The 11,343-nt window shown below is 40.6% G+C and overlaps 1 protein-coding gene across 1 annotated transcript in view; it reads left to right on the forward strand.

Moving 5' to 3' along the window:
• The window catches only part of LOC117414670 (storkhead-box protein 1-like), a 31,383-nt gene extending 22,427 nt beyond the window's left edge, over positions 1-8,956 (forward strand). Inside the window, exons 2-4 of the mRNA XM_034024436.3 lie at positions 1,890-2,042; positions 3,763-6,169; positions 7,068-8,956. Coding sequence (XP_033880327.3) covers positions 1,890-2,042; positions 3,763-6,169; positions 7,068-7,221 — 2,714 coding nt within the window. The 3' untranslated portion in view covers positions 7,222-8,956. The remainder of the gene's footprint in view (positions 1-1,889; positions 2,043-3,762; positions 6,170-7,067) is intronic.
• The last annotated feature ends 2,387 nt before the right edge of the window (positions 8,957-11,343 follow it).

Raw genomic sequence — 11,343 nt, forward strand, 5'->3', positions numbered from 1 at the left:
GCTGTGTTGGCGGATGAGGTGACCCAAGGGAAGCATGTAGATATTGACAAGAAGGGGCCCAAGAACAGATCTTTGGGGGACACAAGAAGTGACCGGGTTTGCAACGCCACTGCTTCCATCATAGAAGACAGACTGCATGCGTCCGGATAGGTAAGAGGACATCCAGGAGAGACTGGTTCCAGAGATTCCAGCATACTTTTGAAGGTGGTCAAGAAGAATGCGATGATCTATGGTGTCTAAAGCGGCTCAAGGAGGACAAGCACAGAGGGAGCACCAGCATCAGCATTGAGCAGGAGATCATTCACAATCTGGAGCAGAGCAGTTTCAGTACTGTGATGTGGCTGGAAACCAGACTGTAGAGATTCAAGCAGATTGCTATCCGTGAGATGTTTCATCAGCTGACTGGCTACAGCCCTTTCGAGAGTTTTTTTGAGAGAAAAGGGAGATTGGAGATGGGACAGAAATTAGATAGGTCAGTTGGGTCAAGGGAGGGTTTTTTGAGTACCAGCTTAACTAGGGCAAGCTTAAGGGCAGCAGGAACTGAGCCAGAGTCCAGGGACAGGTTGAGTGTGCATAATGGAGGGAGCAAGATCAGAAGCACAGAGACGTACAAGGTTAGTCGGTCATGGGTCAGGAGGCATGTGGCAGTAGTTAATTTCAACAGTAGGCCGGAAACTTCAGCAATGGAGAGAGGAGAGAAGGAGGAGAGAGTAGGAGGTGCAACCAGAGGCGCGTCAAGGTGGTCAAGTAGTAAACTGGGTTTGTGGTGGGAGAGTGTAGAATAGATGTTGTCAATGTTGTCAAGGCCCCTGGTGATGAGCAGATCCAGGGTGTGTCCTCGAGTGTGAGTGGGTTGACAGATTGAGAGAGTCCAAGACAGTCGAGAATCGTATTGAAGTCAGTCACCTAGGAGAGTAGGATTTTGTCAGTAGAAGTGCAGACGAGGGAGAGGAATTCTGAAAACTCGGCAATAACAACAAGGGTGAGGGACGTGGGAGAGGGGAGCTTGATGGCGAGATGCTCAAAGAAAAGGCAGGCAAAAAGAACTGAGGAAGCAAGCACAGAATTTGCAATAACAGCAGTGCCCCTGCCTCGGACAGTGAGGCGAGATTTGTCAAAGAGGGAATAGCCCTTTGTGGTGGCTAGATGTAGCGAGTGCATGTAGTTTACAGAGGGCCAGGTTTCAGCTAGACAGAGAAGATCAAGATTGGTATCAGTTATAAGTTCGCTGAGAAGCAGAGATTTGTTAGTCAGAGAGCGACAATTGAAAAAGGAGATTTTCAAGTTTGTAGCAGGCAGCATAGGATGATAAGGAGTTAGTAAGGGTATGTGCAGCAGGTACTTACCAGTGTTCATTCTGGGAGTGGAGAACGAGTGAGCCCGCTTTGTCCAGGGGATCCAGATGTTAGGTGTCGAGGTAGGAATGAGGCCTCTAGTACCCATAGGGAGGGATTTGGAAAAGGTCCTATCTCTACCTGTCCTCGCTCGGACTGCCACAGCTCAGACTGCCCTTGAACGTGTGGCCCTTAGATGGCTGGCACTTAGAATGGCTGGCGTTCTAAGACACTGTTTGCCAATTTATACTATCCTGTAGGCCTGGAGCCGTATACTTAACACAATATTCTAATCAACCTCACGATTCAACACAGCCCAGCACAGTTTACAAAACTTTAATTACAATTGTTAAAGGCAGGGATAGTTACCCCAGCAACAACGATTTTAACTAGCAAATTAAATACAATACACATACAATTAATCAGAATTAAGGCATTAACCATTGAAAATATACTTAAGATGCAGAGTGTAAATGCTAAGGGAACTATGGCCATGTGTAATATGAAATTGAAAAACGTATTCATGTTGGGGTTTCTTTTCTGGTTGAATTGCAGGTGATGTATCTGCAGTGCACATGGCACCCATTTCCCAATCCCAGTTTATCCCACTGTCAGAAGTGCTGTGCTCCGTCATATCCGATATGAATGCTGGTAATGTTGTCGTCAACCAGGAGGCTTTGATTGAGCATTTGATGAAGCATCACCCAGGTATTTATATGTGAAATCAATACTCCAATGTTAAATAGGTCCCTCCAATGTTGAATACTTCTCTTGTGCTGTACTCATTGCATGTCTTTTCTACCATAATCACAGTTTTGATACTATTCTAGGGTGTGCAGCCATACATATTCTATACATTATGTTTGCAGAACTTGACATACTATATATTCTGTTGAATATCACTATACGTGATGTATGTATATTTTTGGCTAAACTTTTAGAAATACTAACAGAAACGTAACAAACTCAAAACAAACACTACCTGTTAAATGACATTCAGCCAAAAGGCTCTCCTACCTATTTGAAGCTCTTGCAAATGGCATGCATATGTTTGGCTCCGTTCCACAGCTGATCAGTTAGGAGACAAAGGCATTGGCAGAATTGTTTGTCTGCTTTGTTATGTTGAAAGGGTTGCTGTAGGCATGTGTACAGCTTGGCAGAGAGCAACGGTAAGTAATGAATTTGTTTTTAAAACTACAGGGAGTTCTGTTTTAAGACCTTGTGAAGAACAGATATTCTCATTCCTTTCAAACTCCATGGTAACCAGCATTACCACTGTTTGACTTTTCAAAGCATCTTTCTAATCTTAGTTACTGGTATTAAAAACGTTTTCTGTATAATGTGTTGGTGAACCTGGTTGAAGTCAACATTTTGAGCAAATTATTAACTATTGGTAGACTAGAAAGACTGGAAAACAGGTAACTAGTTCAAACAGAAGCAGGAAAACATAGATATAACAATATAGCAATACCAAACATAGACTAGATAACACTACCAAAGTGCATAAATACTATACACAACATTTGTGCGACAGGTCAGAATTACATCATCCACACTCTTGTGACGTGCGTCTTTTTGGAAAGTCGTGCAGCCTTTTCTCATGCGTCTGCGATCTGAAATTGCATGGGGTCGGATGATGTTGAAAAAGTTCAACATTTGCTGCATGGACGTACGCTGCTAACCATCATGGAGCAAGACTTCGAGGAACGTTTAATAGAAGAAGTTCATAAACATCCACATTTATATAACCCCTCACTTAAACAATATAGAGATGCCCAAATAATATAAACAGCATTGGTGTGTATTATTATTCAGAAACAAATAGAAAAGGACTGGAGAGAATGTAAAGCCTGTGGCCACACTTTGCTTGGAATTGCCATTTGCTATGTACAGTGTGACTGCAAGTCTTTCTGCAGGTGTCAATGGCATCGTGTATTTTTGCTTTGAAGCAATGGTCCCAATCTGTTTAACAGATAGTCAAACCTTTCTCCAGTCATTCTAAAATACCTAAAATATCTCTCACTGTCACATTCCCGCATCTCTCCAATTAGTGTATAACATTCTCCCTTTTGGATTCTCTGTTGGTTGAGAGGACGGATGTACCAACAACGTGTTTTTTTTTTTAAACTCTTGTGTAAGAGGTACAAACTCAGCACATCTCCTAAAATGTCAATTTTTCCAATTACGCGAATGCAGTCTGTATTTTAACGGCATCTGCATGGTCAAAAGGGCTATGACACGATGTGTCCTTCGTACAGCAAATAGTGAAGCTACAGAGCTTTTATAGCTGTCTGCGCCTGATGTATCGCATTCATCTGTGACAGAATTACAAACCGACCCTTCGTATTTCAACTAATTCTTTTAACTTTAATTGTGTTTAATGGTATTCTAATATATTCACATGTTTTTTCTATTTTTATTGTTTCAGGAATGTCAATACCTACTCAAGACATCCTTTACAGTGCACTGGGTTCTTTGATTAAGGAGAGAAAGATTTACCATACTGGAGAAGGGTATTTCATTGTAACGCCGCAAACTTACTTCATAACAAACAGCCTGATGAAAGACAACCACAAATGGCTCATACCAGAAAAAGACCACCCATCGCCACCTTCAGTTACATATCTGGTGAGCACAGAAACCTGTGCGGACACAATAAATGACTTTGTTCCCTCTGTGGCTCATTGTAAGTCCTGCCATTGTTTCAGCCAAACACCAGCACAGTCTGCACAAGACCAGCAGTCCATCAGTGAGCACAATGGGAAAGGTCAGAGGTGCAGCAAGGAAACCAAGACCTTAGTTCAACACCAGTCTACCTCTACAGCAGCCAACTACCGCCCGTGCGAGCCATTGACCGCCAGGAAAGACAAAGTCTGCAAAAAGTTTGGTCTCAACCTGTTCAGACGGAACATATCAAAGAAAGAGAAACACAAAAAGGAATATGCAACCTACTCTGGTCAGTTTCCCCCTGAGGAATGGCCCGTCAGGGATGAGGAGAACTTGAACAACCTTCCCCGGGATTTGGAGCATGAGATAATTAAGAGGATCAACCCAGAACTTACTGTGGACAACTTAGTGAGGCACACCATCATGATGAAGAAAATTGAGGAGCACAGAAACGTCATCAGCAAAGGCACCTCAACAGAAATGCTAGCCACCAAACACCGCCATCAGTCCAAAAGCATTGCCTGGAAAGTAGCTGCCAAGACAACAAAACATAAAAAGAAAGGCCATTCTACCAAAGAAAAGCAAAGGGTGAAAAACAAGCTGGCTCTGCATAGGACAGAGCTAGGGGAAGTAATTGTAGATGGCAACCCTGAAAGCCACCCTGAATATCTCCATGGGCACCTGAGGCCCGAAATCATTGAGGAAGCGGAATTGGAGAACCAAATATGTGATGATCCCATTGATATTGAAACCAAAAATCTTTACAAGAAGCAGATTGATAACCCCTTTCAGGGGAGGCCTGTAAGAGATGCTGGTGCAGGGAAAGGTCTGAAGGGTCATAAAAACCGTGAAATGAAGGCATCCAGGACAGAGAGAGCAGACAGAAGTATGCAGAGGTCAAAATCCTGGGATTCTTCAAGGACAAAAGTTGTTGCTGATAATGAAGACATACGAGCAGTTGATGACAGACACTGCAAGGGCATGAAGGCAAATGGGTTGCATTATGATGAGAGTCTGGATCTCAAGCCGGTGAAAGAATGCCTTGGGGATTTTGGTTCAAATTACCCAGAAAGCAGTACTCTGAGAATCGAGGACAAGTACAAACTTCTACAGAACAACCAGCCCAGAAGAAATCTGTTCAGTGATGAACCTCAGAAAGACACAAGATACAAGGTTGTGCCAGATGGGTGTGCAGCTGGCAGTTTGAATCGGAGGTTTATGGCCAGACAGACTGAGGAAAGTCGAGTGGTGGAACAGACTATACATTCCTTACCACCGCAAGTCACCTACCAATGTGATGCAACCGGGATGCTGCCCCCTTGGCAAAGAAAAACAACTGGTCAACACCAGCCTTCATCTCTGCTCAGACAGAGCAACAACAAAGGGGCCAGAAACCAGCCCGGTAACGCTGATCACCTCAACACTACGTATCAACAGTTAAACAATAAGCAAAGTGGACTGATTATTAAAAGCACCGCTCTGCAGACTGAGTCAAGTCCAATGGGCAGCGAGGTTTTCACGGATGAGGATCAGACTCTTTATCAGCAGGCGATCGAAGACGATGACGCCTGCAGTTCCCTGTATCTGAATGAAGATTCAGAGGAGTTGGAGAGCAGTGAAGACTCTCAATCCGGATCAATTCACTATCAGCAGCCCTATTCTAATGCCAGTGTCTGGCACAATACTGCAGCTGAAGATCACTCTGCCAGTACATGCGAGAATCACCCTGCCGTGTTTGGTTCTTGCTATCAGCAAGAGGAGGCAAGGTGGCATGATTCTACCAACAGACACCTGGCAAACCCGCAGAATGGCACTCGTATAGAAAACAGTCACAGGCCCATGTCCCAGTTTATTTACGAACACCTTGAGGAGAAAGAACGTGAAGTGGAAGAAGCTGATCTGGTCGACGGGAGCATATTCGACTTTTGCCAGACGAGTGAGGCTGACTCGGATGCGGAGACCTTGCACAAATCCGCAGACGAAGGAGACGACAAATATGAGCATTGGAACTTGGATCAACAAACGGCAGAGAATCAAAGAAAACAGATTGAGAAAAAGTTAGAGCTTATAAATAACACACACAGTGCCATTTCTGGGCAGAGCACCCAAAGTGTGCCCGTTCTTGGAGATTATAGTATTACAGGAGACAGTGGAATAGATTCTCCAAGGTAAGTGTCTACTTTTTTATTTAGCAAATGTTTTTTAATATCTGAAGTCTGTAGACCTTTTTAAAATACTTAAAAATACTTTTAAGTCACTACTGTATTGTAACGGTCCTGGGGGAAATATGGTGTTAATTAATTCACAATTCTCTCAAAATATTAGGTAACTGTGTGTGTCAAAATCTTGAAGTAATTTGTAATACCAAATCCAAGTTATTTAGCTCAACTATTGACCTTAAAATACCAAAACTATTGACCTTAAAATCACCAGGACATGATTAGAAATGCAATAAATTGGTTGCTTCCCATGTGGTGTTGTGCATGTTTATAATCAGATGTCTTATAAAGCAGTGTACTGTTTGTCTTTTCCTTTTGCTGTTTTGGTCTCGTCGCATCACCTGCTTTCTCTTTCCAGACAGTAGTTACCTATGAATGACTCATAATTTGTGTTTTTTATTTTTATTTTTTATTTGGTGCTTGTCAAGAATAGGAAATTCACTGAGAATTCGAGACCTGCTTATCTGTAATTTAATCCTACAGCAAATTTATGTAATTAGCGATAATCAACCCAGATTATTAACAATTCTGATTAATTCACATGGAGAACATTTCAAAGCTTTTGTTCAACTGTATCAGATCCAGAATCCATTCCTGAAACAGATCTAGGTCAATTGTGCCAGATTTTCTTTTTTTTTCTTTTTTTTTTTTTGTCTAAGCTTTGTTTGTTTTAAATATGTTTCTTTTAAAACTTTTACTACAAATTGGAAAAATGTAGCAATTGTGTTTAGTGGCCCACAGCACTTTATCATAAAGAAAACAAATAAAGTTGTTACATAACACAGTGTAACTTTTGTGAATAGTGTCCTAAGTATATCAATATCAGGCTTTTTGTTTCTTTTTCAAGGACGCGAATGAGTCTGGCCTCCAGTAATTTAGTGATCCTGGAAGGACTGAAGCGGCGAACCTTTCTCCAGAATTTAGAAAACCTCCACTCTAAAAACAATGTGATCCTTTCTCAGAATTCTTTACTTCCGCTGACACCTGTGATTAATGTGTGATTCCCTCGGCTGTCAAACCACGAAGAACTGTACATCTCGCAAGGCTTCCTCACATTGACCCACATTGCAACTTGTACAATTGTATATAGCCTTCTGTCTGTAAATAAGCTAAGGTGAAACTATAATAGGTACTACTTGTTTTGTAAACCTGTTTCATGACATCTGTTTTTTTTTTTTTTTTTTTTTAATTTGGTCGGATTATATGTGGAGCCAGTATTGAAATTACTGTAATTAAATATGCCTTGTTAAAATACTTTTTTTGTCATCTTTTTTCATAAGTTACCTTTAATTGTTATTTTTATAAAGTAGCTCTGGAAGCACAAGAAAATGGCTTTCTTTTTTCATAAAACTTTGATATATTAATTTAATATCTTATTATGATACTTTATATTATAGCTGTACCATTGTAAAAGCACAGGGAGGTGTAGTAAGCATGGTAAATCAAGGCAAGCTTATTAAAGCATTGTAAACCAAATTCAAAATACATGGTTAACTGCAAGTGTATCATGTCAATTTACTCAATATAAAATCCATGTAAACAGGTGCTGTCCAATGTGTTTAACTGTGGTAGTGCCTCATTTTTCTTTCTTTGTTAATTTTTTTTTTTAACATTGATAACTTTTAGGTTTCAAGAGATGACATGGGCCAGCTTGTTTTCTGTAAGTTAATGTGCAGTTGACCTTGTGTCTGGGAACTTTGGGCAATAAGTGTGTATGAAAAGACACTACTATATATTAAGGATGGAGATAACTGTACATATTGGAACTCATATTTAGTAACAAGAGCAGAATGAAATGTTTTGTTTGTAAAACTGTATTTTGCATGCATTTTTACATTGAAAATGACTTTGTCTGTCATAGGATATTTGTCAATTGATTGTTTAATACACAGAGACGTCACCTATGGCAAAATAACACTTTTTCGAGAATGTATTGACTGAGTTGTGCTAAACAATGTATAATACATGTTACACTACCAGATGTATTAAATCCTGCAGAATATAGTGTGTAGATGGGAATCAAAGCAATTTAACTCACATTTAATAAAAGGCCCTCGAATCATATGTTACAAATCCAATAATTTGAACATGTCATCATTTCCGAAGTGACCAATTTCAGGAGTTTTAGAATTCACTGCAGTGATTGTCTTCAGAAAATGATCAGGTTTGATAACCCTCAGCTAATCAAACATGATTATATTACGCTATTCCTATAGTAAGTCTTCTATGTGCACATATATGTGCTTCACTTTGTGTACTGTTGGTCCAGTTAGGAGTGGACATGTGTTTGACTCCACACTCTTAAAGAGTAATGATAATAAAGCCTGTGTATGTGTGTTCAGCTGCCTGACATGGAGATTAGTCCTCATTAGCACCTACTCCTTGTAATGCATGCATTACACATTTTTGGTGCCACATCACAGAAGCAGAACCGTGAATAAACTTGTATTTTATTGAACCTCTTACCGGGTTCGGGAGTGCCTAATGTTAAAATATAGCAGTTAAAAGTGTGCTGAGATGGTGTGATTGCAGATCATTCTTAGAAGCATTCATCATTATACTGGTAGAAACCTTCCGTTACACTATTATAGGTTGTAGAGCTCCTGTGGGCCACAGCCCCCTCTAGTGTCATAATAATATGTAAGCATCCATACCAGGAAGCAAGATGCCAAAACTATGTAGGCAAACCAATAAATGTGTAATGTACATGTCTGGCTATACAAAATATTATTATTGTTGTTGTTATTATTATTATTATTATTATTATTATTATTTATTTCTTAGCAGACGCCCTTATCCAGGGCGACTTACAGTCGTAAACAAAAATACATTTCAAGAATCACAGTACAAGTATTAATACAATTAAGAACAAGATAAAATACAATGACTTCGGTTCTAGCAAGTACAAGTATATGACAAAATACGATTCAATAACAGAGCAGATAAGTGTCAGTGATAGTTACATCAGGATATAATTAAATACAAAATACTACAGATTAAATAACACTGGTGACAGATTACAGGACTTTAAAGTACAGGATTAAATGTAGTAAAATAGGGAGCAGATAAGAGCAAGTAAAGCGCATTAAGGAAGAGTGATAAAGTGTCCAGAGGGAAAAGAGGAGTTCTACAGGTGCTGTCTGAAGAGGTGAGTTTTGAGGAGGTGCCGGAAGGTGATCAGGGACTGGGCAGTCCTGACATCTGTATGAAGGTCATTCCACCACTGCGGGGCGAGGGTGGAGAAGGAGCGGGCTCTGGAGGCAGGGGAGTGTAGAGGAGGTACAGCCAGTCTTCTAGTGCAGGAGGAGCGGAGAGGTCGAGTGGGGGTGTAGGGAGAGATGAGGGTCTGGAGGTAGCTGGGTGCAGTCTGGTCAAGGCATCTGTAGGTGAGTACAAGAGTCTTGAACTAGATGCGAGCAGTGACAGTGGAGTGAGCGGAGCAGTGGAGTTGTGTGGGAGAAGCGAGGCAGAGAGAACACCAGGCGAGCAGTGGAGTTCTGGATGAGCTGGAGCGGATGGGTGGCGGACTCAGGGAGGTCAGCCAGGAGGCAGTTGCAGTAGTCAAGGCGGGAGAGTACCAATACCAATATACTAGATGACTGATGATAACCACAATAAAATTTAGTATACACCATAGATTTCTTTTTTCTGGTTAACCACAGGTACAGAAAGTCATGTTTTCCCCATGGCTTACTATGCATGTACCATAGTTTATTTTGTCATGTTTTTTTTTTTTAATATACTTTACCTTACCTCTCAGGGCTTTATAATGCTTAGCTATGGTAAGCTTCCAAGGGAAATCACATTTCGAATATACATTTGGACACCACCTAGTGAAAATTATTTGTTTGTGTTGATAATAAAAATAGTACTGTTACAAACAATATGTTGTGACTCTTGTAGTGTCAATATGAAGGATTTCAATTTGATAGACACATTTTAAGCCACTGGAAACAAAACATTCCAAGCTTTTTCTGCTTGAACAGAAACCAGGATTTATTCATCTTCCAAATACCTTTGGAAGACGATGGGGTCTATTTGCAGCCATCACCGCAGCCAGACGAGCCAGACGCAGAGGCTGCTGCTTTTAACGGCAGGCGGCACAATTACTCTTAACACCTTCACAGCAATTTGTGACAGATTTCTACCACATAATAAAATAGAGCTTCATCTCTGATCTTGTGTTTGAAAGACCTTTTCACTTTGACTTAATTGAAGTCATGTTTTCCTGCCATAATGTAACTTTTTATGACATGTATTAGAAGCCCACCAGAACCTTACACAATCCTTAGCATGATATAGGACAGTGATGGACAATTCCCACTGTAATAGGTAAACCAAAGTGGGTGGAGGTTGAATTTGTTCAACTGAACAGGTACAAACATAGTTGAGCAAATACCCAATCTGAAAGAACCACAGTTGTCCATAGTTGATATAGGAGGTAATATAACATTTAAAATACTGCGTTCAATTCTGTTCCCTGAATTAAGAACATAAGTACATAAGAAAGTTTACAAATGAGAGGAGGCCATTCAGCCCATCTTGCTCATTTGGTTGTTAGTAGCTTATTGATCCCAAAATCTCATCAAGTAGCTTCTTGAAGGATCCCAGGGTGTCAGCTTCAACAACATTACTGGGGGGTTGGTTCCAGACCCTCACAATTCTCTGTGTAAAAAGTACATCCTATTTTCTGTTCTGAATGCCCTTTATCTAATCTCCATTTGTGACTCCTGGTCCTTGTTTCTTTTTTTCAGGTCAAAAAAGTCCCCTGGGTTGACATCGTCAATACCTTTTAGAATTTTGAATGCAAAATATAATATAACAGCCTGTGGCAATGCGCCCCGCCCCTGTGTGCATTTGTGTGTTTTGTATGTATGTTGCGTGTGTAAATGTTGGTGTATAGATTGGTACACGGGATATAAACGGGTCTGTGTTTTCACGTGTGTTTAAAAAGTGTAGATTTGTATTTAGGCACGAGGAGAGCACAAATCACTTCACGTGCTGGTTAAATGTAATATGTGAGCACGGGGTTGCACAGAATTAATTCACGTGCTGGGATTCAAGTGAATAATTAATTAGTAATTGAATCCCAGCACAACAGTATAAATAGACGCACATTTCTT

The sequence above is a fragment of the Acipenser ruthenus genome, chromosome 7 (genome assembly GCF_902713425.1).
Source record: "Acipenser ruthenus chromosome 7, fAciRut3.2 maternal haplotype, whole genome shotgun sequence".
Taxonomy (NCBI): Eukaryota; Metazoa; Chordata; class Actinopteri; order Acipenseriformes; family Acipenseridae; genus Acipenser; species Acipenser ruthenus.